This window comes from Crocuta crocuta, unplaced genomic scaffold (genome assembly GCF_008692635.1).
Source record: "Crocuta crocuta isolate KB4526 unplaced genomic scaffold, BGI_CrCroc_1.0 scaffold997, whole genome shotgun sequence".
Taxonomy (NCBI): domain Eukaryota; kingdom Metazoa; phylum Chordata; class Mammalia; order Carnivora; family Hyaenidae; genus Crocuta; species Crocuta crocuta.
Genome location: NW_027529648.1, coordinates 42,015 through 57,369, shown reverse-complemented (window position 1 = coordinate 57,369; position 15,355 = coordinate 42,015). Strand labels below are relative to the sequence as shown.

Genomic DNA, 15,355 nt, shown 5'->3' with positions numbered 1-15,355 from the left:
GCAGGCGTTTGTGCAGGCAGTCCACCAGGATGAGACTGAGGCTAGAATCATGGGGAGGGGTGCTTCTGCTGGAGTGGTGGGGCTTGGTGTAAGAAAGTTAGGTAGCAAGTGGCCGTGTGCTTATGATGAAGGGCGGGGGAGGGAAATGGTACTGGCTAGTTCCTTTGTTCTTGGAGGAGTCTCCCTGTGATTTCGGTCTCTCTGGGAATTGCTTCAAGATGAGTATATAACCTCCCCACTGTGTGCTCCAGGCGCTCTTCAGATCTCTTCCCATGCTGTATATCTGCAGGATGTTTGTCTGTGTCCTCTCCAAGAGCAGCCCCAATGCGCTCCAGGCTCTCCCCTCGCAAACCTGGTGATCTTTAACACTTTAGGCTTTAAGCCCCACTGGTTGCAGGAATTCATGAATTGGCCCCTCTTGCTTTCTAAGCCAATTGCAATGGGGGCTTGTTTTCCCTGTGCACTCCCCTCTGTGCTAGTCTGTCTCTCTCCTATCTCTGTGACTACAGCTCCCTTCCTGCTGCAATGGCCACAATCTCTTTCTCTCCCAAACCATGTCTCCACACTTCCTACCTTTCTTCTACACCTTTAGTTGTAGAGTTTGTTCTGCCAGTCTTCGGGTTGATTTCTGTGGTATGTAGGATGATTTGATAGTTGTCTAGTTGTGTTCATGGGAAGAGGTTTGTTTAGGGTCCTTCTACTCCACCACCATCTTCCAACCTTATTGACTCCTTAAGATTTTTTTTAAAGCTTTTTATTTTGAGCTGTTTATAGAATCACATGCAGTTGTAAGATTTAATAGAGACCCCATGTACTCTTCATCCATTTTCTCAAGTGGTAACATCTTGCGAAACAATAGTACAGTATCAAAATAAAGATATGGACATTGCTACAGTGAAGACACAGAACACTTCCAGAGCCACAAGGATCCCTCACGTTGTTCTTTTATAGCCCCATTCACTTTTCTCCCTCCCAACCCTCTTTTAATCACTGGAAATTACTAATGTGTTCTTAATCTCCATAACTTTGTCAATTAAAGAATGTTTTAGAATTGAAATCATACAGTATGTAATCTTTTGGGGTCCCCCCCACTGCATCACTCTCTGGAGATTTATCCAGCTAACTTGATGCATTAAGAGTTCATTCCTTTTAATTTTTTTAATGTTTATTTATTTTTGAGAGACAGAGCGCAAACAGGGGAGTGGCAGAGAGAGAGGGAGACACAGAATCTGAAGAAGGCTCCAGGTTCTGAGCTGTCAGCACAGAGCCTGACACAGGGCTTGAATGCACAAACTGCGAGATCATGACCTGAGCAGAAGTTGGAAGCTTAAGTGACTGAGCCACCCAGGTGCCCCGTGGAGTTCATTCCTTTTAAATGCTGAAGAGTTTTACAGAGCAGGGCTGTACCACAGTTTGTTTAATCATTCTCCTATTGAAGAACATCTGTGTTTCCAGTTTTTGGTTATTATGAATAAAGTTGCTATAAACATTTATGTGCAAGCTTTTGGTGAACATAACTCTTTCATTTCTCTGCGATAAATGCCCAGGAATACAAATGCTCAGGCATATGTTAGTTGCATGTTTAGTATTTTTACAGACTGCCAAAATGTTTCCCAGAGTGGCTGGGTATACCCTTTTACATTTCAATCAGCAGTGTATGAGTAACCCAGTTTCCCCACATCCTTGACAGTATTTGATATTTTTACCTCTTTTTTTTTTTTAAAGAATTAGCCATTCTGCTAGATATATGGTGATATTTGACTGTGGTTTTAGTATTTATTTTCTATTGGCTAATAACTGAGCTTTTCATATGTTTTTTTTGTGTCTGGTTCTTTTCCCATGAACTGTCTTTTCATGTCTTTTGCCTATTTCTAATGAGATTTTTTTTCTAGTTGAATTTTCAGAGTTCTTTATATATTCTAGATTCTAGGGCTTTGTTAGATATATTATTTGCAAATATATTTGCTCACTCTGAGGGGGTTCATTTTTCATGCTCTTAGCTGAGTCCTTGACACAGAAGCAGTTTTTGTTTTTAATGAATCCTAATTTATCAATTTTTCCTTTAAGAGGTCATGGTTTTGGTGACAAGAACACTTTCCCTAGATCCTGAAGATTTTCTCTTAAAATTTTCCAAAAGTTTTAGATTTATGCTTACANCTCGGTTTGTTCTCGGCATTCAAGAGTCTCTCATGGTTTGCCTCCCTCCCTCTCCCCCACTATTAGTTAGTTTCTGTACCTATCGAGGTATAGTTAACAAAGAAAATTGGAATTATTTATTTAATTTAAATAATAAGTATAAATTAAAGTTATAAATTGATAAATATGTTTATATTTATATGATGATTTGGTATCTGTATACACTGTGAAAGGATTCCCACCACTGAATTAATCAACACATCTCTTGTCTTACATATTTGATTTTCTCTTTCTTCCTTTCCTTCTTTCTTTCTGAGAAACATTTAAGTTCTACTCTCTTAGCAAATTTTAATTATCCAGTATAGTATTACCAACTGTAGTCACCATGTTATACTTAGATCCTCAAAATTTATTCTTTTAACCAAAAATGTGTATTATTTTACCACTTTTCCTATTTTCCCACCCACAGCCTCTGGCAACAACCATTCTACTCTACCCGTTCTGTGAGTTTGACTTTTTCTTTTTCTTCTTGATTACATGTATAAGTGATATAAGCGGTACTATGCAGTATTTGTCTTTCTCTTTCTGGCATGTTTTGTATAGCGTAATGACCTTTAGTTTCTTCCATCTTGCTGCAACTGGCAGGATTTCCTTCTTTTTTAAAGCTGACACTTGTGGGGATGAGCACTGAGTGTTATGTGGAAACTAATTTGACAATAAACTATTAAAAAAAAATGCTGAAAATTATTCCATACCTTTTCATGTTTCCGTATCTTGGCTATACTGAATAATACTGCAATGAATATGGGAGTTCACATATCTCCTTGAGATAATGATTTCATTTCCTTCGCATATCTATCCAGATAGACCAGATTGCTGGACTGCATACGGTAGTTTTATTTTTAATTTACTGAGTAACCTCCATGATATTTTTCATAGTACCATACCAATTTAATTTCCCGCCAAAAATGCACAAGTTTTCCTTTTTCTCCACATCTTTGTCAACACTTGTTATCTCTTGTCTTTGGATAATATATGACATCCCCTTTAATATCCACTATTGTTTTTTTTATTCCTTTCATCTTTTATAGGGCCTGGAATATTGTAACTGGTTCTTGAATGCTTAACACTGAATGATATATAAAAAAAATAGACATTAGGCATGAATTTTGGCATGGGCTGGGGGAACTGGTGGTGACCGTCATTGGAAAGAATCTCAGATATGTGATGTTGCTAATCTCTGGTCACAAATATGGATTGAGAGTAAATCTTTTCTTCTAATAATAAGAAATGTTTGGGGAAATCTCTGTCCCAACAAATTTATGTTCTGTCTTTATTTCTTGTCAATCTAGTCTGGAGCAAATGATTTGCTGTTCAGAGATGGGGACTAAATGACATTACAGGGGATGGAAACTGTCGTACTTACCAGACAACCTCGGACTCTGATTCTCAAGGGGAATTGGCTACCTAAATGAGTGCCCTCCACTGACCAAGCCAACATAAACATGACTGGGAACAGGGCAGTGTTTTTATGATCCTCAGTCCCTGGAGACCTCTTTTCGCTGGGAAAGATACTCTCACTTCAGTGAGCACTTGCCTGAGACCCAGAGACGTCTCAAGATAGGGGCTGCCTGGGGCCACCTCTGTACGTTGACTCAGCTCTGCAAGCACCCAGAGGGCCTCCTCCTGGAAGCCCTTCTGGATCAGTGGGAACCAGAAGTCAAACACTCTCCCAGGACTGTGGCCCATGTGAACAAAGAATAAGCAATGGCCACAACTACCCCCTTTAGTCTGCCACATTCTAGAAGGCAATCACATTTTCCTGGGACAGCTTTGGACACTGACCTTCTGTTGGTTCTCTTCCTTTTGTACATATGCTCAGTTGTATCAATCCTATTTGAATCCCTGTTGAATCTTACTTCCCCCATCTACCACACTTAGTCCTGGAAAGAGAGAAAGAGAGAGAGAGAGAGAGAGAGAGAGAGGCTCATTTCTCAAACTCCAAGCTTCCAGGCTAATACAGTTAGATGACTGTTTGCAAAAAAAATCTGTGGCTTGCATGCCACAGACAGAAACCATATTTCTATCCCTTCAGTATCCCTGTGAGTCAGGGATTATCACCCACTGCCCTCTCCATGGTAATAATAACGAACATTTATTGAGTTCATACTATGTAATAAATACTATGCTAAGCATTATATGTGGATTATTGCACCTAATTCTCACAAAAACCCTGAGGGGTAGATAGTGTTATTGTCCCTAAAGAACAGATGAGGACAACAAGGCTCACAGAGGGTAAACTAACTTGATGAGACACAGAACTGTTTGTCCCACCATTGAGAGCAGTTTTGAGTTTTGGAAGAGCCTTAAGTGGCAGAATCAGGGGTAGGAGATCAAGTTGATAAATACTACCTTTGGGCAAATAGCAGGTGTGGCCTCAGGGAAGCGGCTTGGCTTTCTTCTGGGAGTCAGAAGGCACCTTCAAGGAGCCCCTGCAGGGTTTCAGACTTGCAGGCCCATTGGAATTGTTCAAGACTTCTCAATGTTCAGAGCACATTATATTCAGAATGGGATGGGATTCAGAGATTATTTAATTTAATCACCTTGTTTATAAATTACGTGAATTAGACAAGGTCACTCACCTAGAGGCAGAATAGGAACTATAGCTCCAAGCTCATAAATCACATCCTAGGGTTCTTTCCTTCCCTTAATACAGGAGATGAAATATCATCCTCATTGGGTACTTTTATAAAAGAGTGTTTTCTTTAACCCACTGTATCCAAAATACAATCATTTCAACATGTTCCTGATAAAAAATTGAGAATGCTAATGAAAAATTTGCCTTTCTTATTTGGTGACCATTTATTGTGGTCAACAAACTGAAACTCTGCACTCATTAAATAACACCTCATCATCCACTCCCCCACCCTTGGTAACCTCTATTCTACTTTCTGTGTCTATGAATTTGCCTATCCTACGTATTTCATATAAATGGAATCACACAGTATCCTCTTGTGTGTAGCTTGTTTTACTTAGCATATTGCTCTCAGGGTTTATCTAGATTGTCTTATGTATCTAAATTTTATTCCTTTTTATGTCTGAATAATATTCTATTATATGCATATACCACCTTTTGTTTATTCATCTGTTAATGAACATTTGGGTTGTCTCCACTTTTTTGGCTACTGTGAATATAGTGTTGCTATGAATATTGGAAAACAAGTTTCTGGACTCCTTTTATTTATCTTTCATTTATTTAAACAATTCTTTAAACATTTATTTATTTTGAGAGAGAGAGCAAGTGTAAGCAGGGGAGGAGCAGAGAGAGAGAGAGGATATGAAGCAGGCTCTGCAGTGTGAGCACCGAGCCCGATGTGGGCTCAAACTCATGATCACGAGACCAGGACCAAAATCAAGAGTTGTCCACTTAACTGAATGAGCCATCCAGGTGCCCCAGTCTTTGGACTATTTTTTAGAAATGAAAATGATATTTGACTTAGCATAAATTAGTAAAAGAAAGACAAATGCCATATGACTTCACTCATACATAGAATTTAAGAAACAAAACAAATGATCAAAGTGAAAAGGGAGAGAGAGAGAAAGTGTGTGTGTGTGTGTGTGTGTGTGTGTGAGGGGGGGGGCAAACCAAGAAACAGACTCTTAACTATAGAGAACAAACTGATGGTTACCAGAATTGAGGTGGGTGGGGAGGATGGGTGAAACAGGTGATGGGGATTAAGGAGTCTACTTGTGATAAGCACTGGGTGTTGTATGAAAGTGTTAAATCACTATATTGTACACCTGAAACCAATATTACACTATATTTTAACTAACTTAGTAATTTAAATTAAAACTTAAAGAATGAAAGTAGTGTTTAAAAGAAAAAATGAAAATCTTAGGGCAGAGGGAAGGGTGGGGAAGATGGCAATAGAGCTGCAGTGGAATACCATGAGAGATTTAAAAGCAAAAGATATATGCTTTATTAAATTGTCAATCTGGCCATGCCCTTAGGCATATGGAAGTAGGCAGGAGGGTATGATTTGAGGTTGAGTGATGCATAGGAAGATAGAAGAGGATGGAGGTTGTGGGGAGAGACATAATGAGGCTCAGTCTCCGAAATGAGGCTCTTGACCTCATTGTTTGGGGTGAGTCCTGACACCTGCATGAATCTCTACTTTCACAGAGAATGGGCATCTCTTTGTTCCTTAGGTAAGTCACCGATTTCTTCAATTCTATTTCTTTCTCTCAGTCCTAGCCTATCTGTGTTGATTAGCTGCATGACTTTGGAGGTCACTTGATCGCCCCTGACCAGGGAATCACAATTGGTTGATCACAGATACATATACCAGGAGGGCCCTTCTCCAGCGGAGAAGTTAAGTGTCTGAAGTTTCCTTCTCCTAAGGAAGAGCTCACAGATTGGAGCGTCTCCCGTGGTTTATCTACCCAAGTCCCCCACCCAAGATTTATCCAGTGAAGCTACTAAGGGACCCAGTGATTGTAGTCACATTTCAGCTTCTCATCAGATCTGATTTCAGGCATACAATGGAAATATCCCACCTTGAGAAAAGATGCATTCAGCATCTGCACAGTTGTATAAACAATACCTGTGGTAGACTAGCAAAGTAGGCTAGACAATCTCCTCCATCTTCAAATCTGTGTTTATAGGATTCTATAAATATAGAAGCAGTAGCCATAAAACTTAGCAAAATTTAAAATAAAAATTTTTTTTGTATCTTATACCTAAGTTAAAACCCACACGTAGGAAATGTTTGATAGATACAGAATATACTACAAAAAGGGAGATATGAGTGAGAAAATGTAAATAGACAAAAATACTCTCCCTTAATCTGGAAAGAAACAGGCCGTTGAACATGAAAGGTGACTATAAAACATGAAGAACAATCTGGATTTGTTGCTCCTGAGGGCAGGGTTCTCTCTCAACACAAATAAAGTCATTCGTCTTATAAGGCACACAGCAGAGAGAAAACAGAATTTGCACAGGTTGAAGAAATAAATGGAAGATATTAAACAGGAAGCAGTATAATGTGGAAATTAAGTAGCTATTCGGTTGTCAAACTCAATTTCAAATCTTGGCACAGCAGCCACAAACTGTATGACTCAGTTATCTTGTTAATGAAAGGCTCATTTCTCCTCATTTCTCTCACTTGTAATGGGGGACAAAAATGGTACCTACCCCCCAAAATTGTTGTGAAGATCAGATAAAATCTCTAAAGCAGTTAGGATAGTGCCTGGAACATGGTAAGCACTCAGACATGCTCACTGGCATTATTGTGTAGGGCTTAGATAAATCTTCAGATATTGCGCAGTAAACCAACAGTGAGGTCTGTGACAAGCCTGGGATTATGTAAATTATCCGTTTCATTTTCTTCATTTTGAAAGTTGCACATGTCAGCTAATTAAGACATCCATAATAAATAAATGTAGAAAGTCAAAACAAAAATGAGTCACTATTAATTTGAGCACATTTCCTTTAAGGCATAGATTGCTTTTCAAGTTAATTTCGATCATGTGTCCTTTTTCTTTAATTTTTAACATTATATGCATATTTCATTTTATAGTGGATTCTTTAAAGGTCACATAGTATTTTTTAATATGGATTATTCCACATAATATTTCATTAAATAAATGGACCATACTCAAATTTACTATTCCTTACTTTTATGTATCATATCCTATGATTTTTAGTATATGATTATTCTAAATAGTGGTATACCCAAAGTATTTTATGAAAAACCTGCTTTCTACATTTAGGAATATTTTGTTAGGAGAAATTTCCAAAAGTGAGAAAGCATTAAAGCCTATAAGTTTTTAAAAAGTTCTTGCTACATGTTGCCAATTACACCATCAGCTGTGATGCTCAAGAATTTATATTCCAACATTGTGAAGTTTCATTAGTATAAACTGCTAATTTAATAAACAAAATGCTGCCTAATTACTGTTTTAGTATATGTTTTTTTTGGATTACTAGTCAGAATAATTTTTCTCCTATTCAAAAGCCAATTATATTTTTTGTCACTTTTCTTTATGTTCTTTTACTACCTATTGGGAATTGGTGGATTTTCTAATTTAAACCTTTTATATAATAACAATATCAATAACATTTTCATAACATTTTGACTTATGAAAGGGAATCATGGTAGCCTCCAAACTTTCACCCCAAATAGAGGTAGAACTTGGAGGCCACAGTGGAGAAAATCATTATGTAGGCAACTAGAAATAGGTGAGCTTTAGGGAATCATTGTCAAGCCACTAAAGATAAGGGAAAGTGGTAAGGATCACCTGCTTCCCACAGCCTGAGGGTCCTTGTCACAGCTGATCTTGAACATAGCTAGCATCCGAGTTCTGATCTTTTTGGTCTTGGCACCATAGATGATGGGATTGATCACAGGAGGCACAAGTAGATAGACATCACCCATAAGAACATGCACAATGGGATCAAGGCGGTTTCCAAAACGGTGTACCACTGAGAGGCCAATGAGAGGAACATAGAAGGCTAAAACCACACCGATGTGTGACACACAGGTTCCAAAAGCCTTAGCTCGCTCTGACTTGGAAGGCAGTTGTAGAACTGTTCGTATAATCAGAAAATAGGACAAGGAGATGAAGAGGACATCCACGCCCATAACCAGCAGAATGGCAGTGAGACCATAGACCTCATTGGGCAATGTGTCTGCATAGGCCAACTTCATCATATCCTGGTGCACACAGTAGGAGTGTGAGAGCACATTGGAGCGGCAGAAGGCCAGCCGCTTGATGAGCAGAGGCAGTGGGATAAAGAAGAGGGATCCGCGGACCACGGCCACCATGCCAATCTGGACTGTTACTGTATTGTTGAGCACTGCTGCATGGCGTAGTGGGTGACAGATGGCTATATAACGGTCAAAGGCCATGGCCAGCAGGATAGTGGACTCAATAGCTGAGAGGGCATGAATAAAAAACATCTGGGCAATGCAGGCATCAAAGGCAATCTCCCTGGAATCAAACCAGAGGAGGGCGAGGATCTTGGGCATGGTGGATGTGGACAATGCCAGGTCAATGGCTGCCAACATGCAGAGAAAGAGGTACATGGGAGCGTGCAGGCTGCGCTCTGTCCTTACGATGAACACCACGATGCAGTTTCCAAACACTGCCACGGCATACATTGAAAGCAGGGGGAAGCCGATCCAGAAATGAGCTTCTTCTAATCCTGGGATACCAATGAGTACAAAGGTGGCATGTGTGAAGTTGCAGGAACTCATAGCTGGCACCGAGAAGGGGGCACTGGAAAGGGTGAAGTCACACTGGCAGCCAGCTAGCCTGCTAGGACATGGAGCACAATCAGAGAGGCCAGCCCTAAAAACCTGGAAACTGAATATACCTCACCTCTCCCTCTCCTAATTCTCCTCCCACTCTTCCCAGACATTTAGGCTCTTTCTTAAGAAGTCCTCTTCCAAAGGGAAAATGGTAGTTAAACTTCATTTATCGGGGTGNTGAGAGAGAGAGCAGCTGGAGCTGGCTCACCCTTTCACAGGCCTGTTTATAACACTGCCCAGGAGGCCCATGGGAACAGACTGCAGGAGTATGGACTGAGGCCCCTGGGGCTTGGCAGGCAGGGGACACGTGTGTGACACTCCCACAGGCTTCCCACTGTTTGTCTGGTGTGTGCATAGGAGAGGAGGTGATCACAAGAGGGGCAGTTCCTCTTCCATCACTGCCTCACTTACACATTTGAGGCTTTAGACAATCTATCCTCATTCTTGCAAATAACTCAAATCCCCCCAGTTAATAACAGAGGTTAGAGTGTTTCCTCATTAGCCACTTTACTAGACATGACAGGTAATGTGGATATATAGTCATGTCCTTGGGCTTTGGAGTTCATATCCTCTTTAAAAGCCGAAATGGGTACACAAAACCAATAGTTTCCATAACTCAAAATAAGGGCATGTACTTCTTCAGATTTTCATTCCCAGTTTTTCTTTCAATTGATGAAAGACCTTGAGGTAGGGAAGACACTCTATTGCACCTGTGTTACACATAAGGCACAGATGAGATGAAGGCTCTTTGACTTGATTGCAGAGCTATCTGTGATAATACTGGTTGGAGAACTAGGTTTTCAGATTCTTTATTCATTCACATTTAACAAATATTTATCAGGGGCCTACAATTAATAAGATATGCAAATTTTTTTAGAAGTCCACCCTCATGGATTATACATCCTGATAAGAGGGACACATGGTACATCGTCACTGTGAGAACTAAATAGTTTCTTGTTATGACTACCTAATGAGAAAAAAAAGGGAAGGAGAGAATAGGTAAATATTGGGGTAGAAAGTTGAAACTAAAATAATTAATATTTATTTTTGAGAAACAGAGAGAGACAGAGCATGAGCAGGGGAGGGGCAAAGAGAGAGACAGAGACACCGATCTGAAGCAGGTTCCAGGCTCTGAGCTGTCAGCACAGAGCCCAACATGGGGCTTGAACTCACAGACCATGAGATCATGACCTGAGATGAAGTCAGATGCTTAACTGACTGAGCCACTAAGGAACCCCTGAAAGTTGAAATTCTAAATGAAGTCATCAGGGAATACCTCACAAAATGGAGACATTTGAGGGGAAGCCTGAAGAGAGTGAGAAATATATCCATGGAGATTNCCCAAGTCAGGCTCTGCACTGACAGTGTGGGGTCTGCTTGGGATTCTCTGTCTCCCTCTCTCTCTGCCCCTCCTCTACTCTCTCTCTCTTTCAAAACTAAATAAATAAACATTTTTTTAGAAAAGCAAAAGTGAATGAAGAAAGAGCTACCAGGAGGCTATTATATTTCAGGTCCAGGATGATGTTGGCTGGGAACATGGTGATAGCAGTGGAGGTGGTAGAAAGAAGCTAGAGTCCAGGTATCAATATGTGGAATATTTAAAGAAAGAGTCATCAGCATTTGCTGATAGTTTGGATGTGGACTGGGAGAGACAGACAGGTGTCAGAAATAACTCCAAGAGTCCTATCTGAGCAACATGAAAAATAGAGTTTCTCAGTTAGGGAAGACGTGGTAATGTGAATATGAAGACATGGTTTGGGGCAAGATGAGTCTGAGATGACTGTTAAGCATTTGAGTAGGAGTACTGATACATGGCATATGAGTCTGGACTATAAATATTAGTTTGGGATTTGCCAGCACGTAGATGATATTTAAAGGCATGGTATTTAAAACTAGATGAGATAACCAAAAATGGGAATATAACAAAGAAAAAACAGGCCTGAGAACAAAATCCTGGGACATTCCAACATGCAAAGATCAGGGAAGTGAAGACTGACAATAATTGAGACTGAAAATGCTATTGTCAAACATACCGAGAATTTTTACACCATCCTTGTTATTATAGTACTGTTGTTACTTAATAAATTTCCTGTAGATATGACTGAGTGACTACTCCTTCCTTGCTGGAACTGATTTGATTCCACCTAAAGGGCCCATCTTTACTGAGTGTTACCAATGTGTCACTGAAATATGTGCTTTAAATATTTGAGAATTAATGGACACACCCAGGTTGGAAAAAATAATTAACTTGCTAGATTAAGCCATTATGTGAAGCATAGGCCACAAACTAAACATTTCCAAGTAAATGGCACAAAGTGAAATTCATTTGTAATTCGTAGTCATTTATCAGTTTCTGCTGGTGCAAAAAGTTGATGGAAGGCAGAGAGAAATTCTGGAATATGTTTAGTTGGGAAAGAACATCAGGTAGAAATACATTTGTACTTTTCAGGTTTGAAAAATTATATTTTGGGCTTTTTCTCCATAATTTGGTTGAAAATTTCTAGAGGATAGAGTTGTGGGGTTTTTATTGTTTGTTTGTTATTTGTTTGTTTTGCTTCTTTATGCCACCCAGTACAAATTACATGGACTCATATGTGTATATATACACATTATATATATAGAATATGTTATATATACATATATATGCTATATATATAGTGTGTATATATATGTAGTGTATTATAGGTAACAATATAGTTGAAGGTAGGAGTGTTGGGGACCCTGGAGTCAGTTTGCATGCATGTGAAGTATGCTCTGTTGTTCATGAGATGTTTAAGCAAATAACTTAACATTTTTGTGCCTCAAGTTTTTCATTGATCAAAGAAATAACTACCTTATAATGTTGTTTTAGATATGTTAATAAATGTAAAAAACATTAAGAATCATGATCAGCCAAAGGAAATAGTGTTAGTAAGAATTTTTTTTAAGTTTATTTATTTTTTGAGAGAGAGAGAGGAGCAGAGAGGGAATGGGGGAGAAAGAGAGAGTCTCAAGCAGGCTCCACACTGTCAGTACAGAGGCTGATGCAGGGCTCAAATTCAGAAACTCAGAGATCATGACCTGAGCTGAAACCAAGAGTTGGTCGCTTAACTGACTGAGCCACCCAGGCACCCTTGTTAGTAAAAATTATTATTACAGTTAGGAAAACACTACCTATTTCTCATAAAGGAGTGACTTCCTCATAATATGTCATTCTACTATTATAAAGAGGACCAAGTAAGAAGATACAGTGTGTTAGCAGGATAAACAGTTTAGAACAAACAGCAGTGGGTGGGAGAAACTCTAGACTTAGGACTGTGCACTATTCATCCCTTCTATCCTCAAGTCTCTGTTTGCTCATCTGTAAAATAGAGGGTCAAGGTAGCTGATGTTCTAAATATATTCCAGCTTTAATTTTAAATTTTTGTTTCATGATCACAAGTTTTGTTTTTAAATTGATAATGTAGACCACTACAATTCCATGATTCTATGTATCTTTGGAATGGAGAATTTTTATCAGAGCTTTGCGTATCTGTTTGCTCTTCACACTATAGATGATGGGGTTCATTACAGGAGGGATCAGGAGGTAGGTGTTAGCAATCATTGTATGAACATAGGCCGGGGCTCGTTTCCCAAATCTGTGAACAAAGGACAGACTGATCAATGGAAAATAGAAAATAGCAACAGCCCCAATATGGGAGATACATGTGCTGAAGGCTTTCTTCCTCTCTTCTGGGGATGCGATGCTGAGGACAGTCTTAATGATCAAAATATAAGAAAGGAGGATGAGGATTGAGTCCACACCAACAGTAGAGATCATGGCAGTCAACCCAACTGCATTGTTGATCCTGGTGTCTGTGCACGAGAGCTTCATCACGTCAGGGTGGAAGCAGTAGGAGTGGTGGAGCACGAGGCTGCGGCAGAAGGACAGTCGTTTAAGAAGTGCCACCATCGGTGTCAGCATTAGTGTCCCCCTGATGACAATTGCCACTCCAATTTGAGCTATTCTGGAATCCGTTAAAATGGTGGAATACCTGAGTGGATTAGAGATGGCCACAAAACGATCAAAGGCCATGGCCAACAACACTGAAGATTCCATGACAGTGAAGAGTTTAATAAAGAACATCTGCGACAAGCAGGCATTAAAGCTGATCTCCCTGGCGTCAGACCAGAATATACCCAACATGGTGACCAGGGTGGATATGGACAGGCCGAGGTCAGTGGTGGACAGCATGGAGAGGAAATAATACATGGGTTCGTGGAGGCTGGGCTGAGTGACAATGGCAAAGAGAATCAGGCTGTTTCCTGAGAGGGCGGTTATGTAGAGAAAGCAAAAGGGAATGGAGATCCAGGTGTGGAATACTTCCAGCCCAGGAACACCAGTTAGCAGGAAAATGATGGACGTAGATGTGGTATTCTGGAAAGTTGGCATGCTGGATTAAAAATACAGAGTTCCAAGATGAAACTCTGGGACAACAACAGTACTATATTTTTTGTATTAATCCAATTATAAATAATTTTACCAATCAAAAACAAACCAAAGATGAATATGTATATACTATATAAAAGTGAATTATTCCTATAAATTGATAAAAGGATTGTAAGATTTCAACTGCTGTGGTAGGTACGATTCTTTTTTGTATGTGCCCCAGACCATTATTTTACTATCCTGGGACCCTTTGTCGGTAGCTATGTTTATACTCTGTGACCTTTTTTCCCTACCTATCTAGCCAGAGATGACTGTACTAAGTGAAGACACTCTACTAAAGATAGGTCAGTGATATTTCATCCTTTCTGGATTTTCAAATGTGATAAAGAGGTAGCAGGTTAGTTTTTCTGCATAGTTGGCATCAGAGAAAAATAGACTGGGACTGTTGGAGCGGCGATAGTACATCAGCCTTAAGTATAAGAAACTGATAAGCTTGCAGTTTGGGAAGCCATAAAATATTGAGAAAGAGATGCTTATGATACAAAGCAACACATATGAAGTGATAATAAATGGCTTAGGCACTGGGTGCAGTCATGTGCAGATGTCTACGGTATCTAATCTTTAAACTGACACTTGCAGTGTAACATCTGGTGTCTCATTTGGGAGATGGAGTTAGAACACAGACCTACCACCATAGGGACAGAGGCCTCTCCCTCCATATGGTATAGCATGCTGCCTTAATCAAATATATTTCTCTCTTCAGATTGCCTGAAGACTAGCTGTTTTCATTCTGTTAAGACCTACTTCTCAGGAGATATTTAATAGAATTTTACTCTTTTGCTTCGGAGGAAGAGATATAACTTTTCTGTGAACATTACATTTACTTTTTCATTGGGTACAGAATTGCAGGCTAGTCAGCTGGGCATGTATGAGTTGGAAGAGGGGGTCTTGGGAAAATAGACATTAGGTCTATGGCTGGAGAGGGTTTAATCTGTAAGGGAACTGGTCCTCAGGGGAACCTAAGTGTTTCCTGACCACTCAAGTTCACCTAGATAAAGTACCTCAAGAATTCCCTAAAGAAATCTTAGTTTAAAGAATTGGGAAATCTTTAATTGAGATCAATGAAAAATTAGAGGAAAAAGAAATGCCAAGTTACATGTATTGGACCAATAAGTGAGCTCTAACTTCAGACTCCACGGTTTAGAGGGTCATTCATGAGAATGTCCTCAGAGAATCAATGAAATCACTGTCAGAAATGTATTATCAAACCTCTTAAAAGAAGTAAGAGTTGACACAAAGGGAATATTCGTTAAAAAAGGGAATATTTTCTTTTTGGCACTGCTTCCAGTGACTCTTTATTGGATGTCATGAATACAACCAACATTACACAGAAACGAATTGGATACAGATTTGTTCAACTGGTATGCATTTCAGTTAATTGTAAAAATTTGAAAGTTAAAAAGTTTAACAAATTCATAGTTTAACAAATTCTATTAGC

The 15,355-nt window shown here is 39.4% G+C and overlaps 2 protein-coding genes across 2 annotated transcripts; both read right to left on the bottom strand.

Moving 5' to 3' along the window:
- Positions 1–8,432: 8,432 nt before the first annotated feature.
- On the bottom strand, positions 8,433–9,437 carry LOC144230515 (olfactory receptor 51E2). Its single transcript, XM_077762818.1, has one exon. The coding sequence runs from the start codon at positions 9,393–9,395 to the stop codon at positions 8,433–8,435; it is 963 nt and encodes a 320-aa protein (XP_077618944.1). The 5' UTR covers positions 9,396–9,437.
- Positions 9,438–12,915: 3,478 nt separating this feature from the next.
- Positions 12,916–13,860, bottom strand: LOC144230514 (olfactory receptor OR51C1). Its single transcript, XM_077762817.1, has one exon. It carries the CDS (start codon positions 13,858–13,860, stop codon positions 12,916–12,918), a length of 945 nt encoding a protein of 314 aa, XP_077618943.1.
- Positions 13,861–15,355: the final 1,495 nt, after the last annotated feature.

What these genes read in the sequence shown, in the direction of transcription:
- LOC144230515 (XM_077762818.1), bottom strand. Translation starts at nt 9,395, where the DNA reads ATGAGTTCCTGCAACTTCACACATGCCACCTTTGTACTCATTGGTATC.
- LOC144230514 (XM_077762817.1), bottom strand. Translation starts at nt 13,860, where the DNA reads ATGCCAACTTTCCAGAATACCACATCTACGTCCATCATTTTCCTGCTA.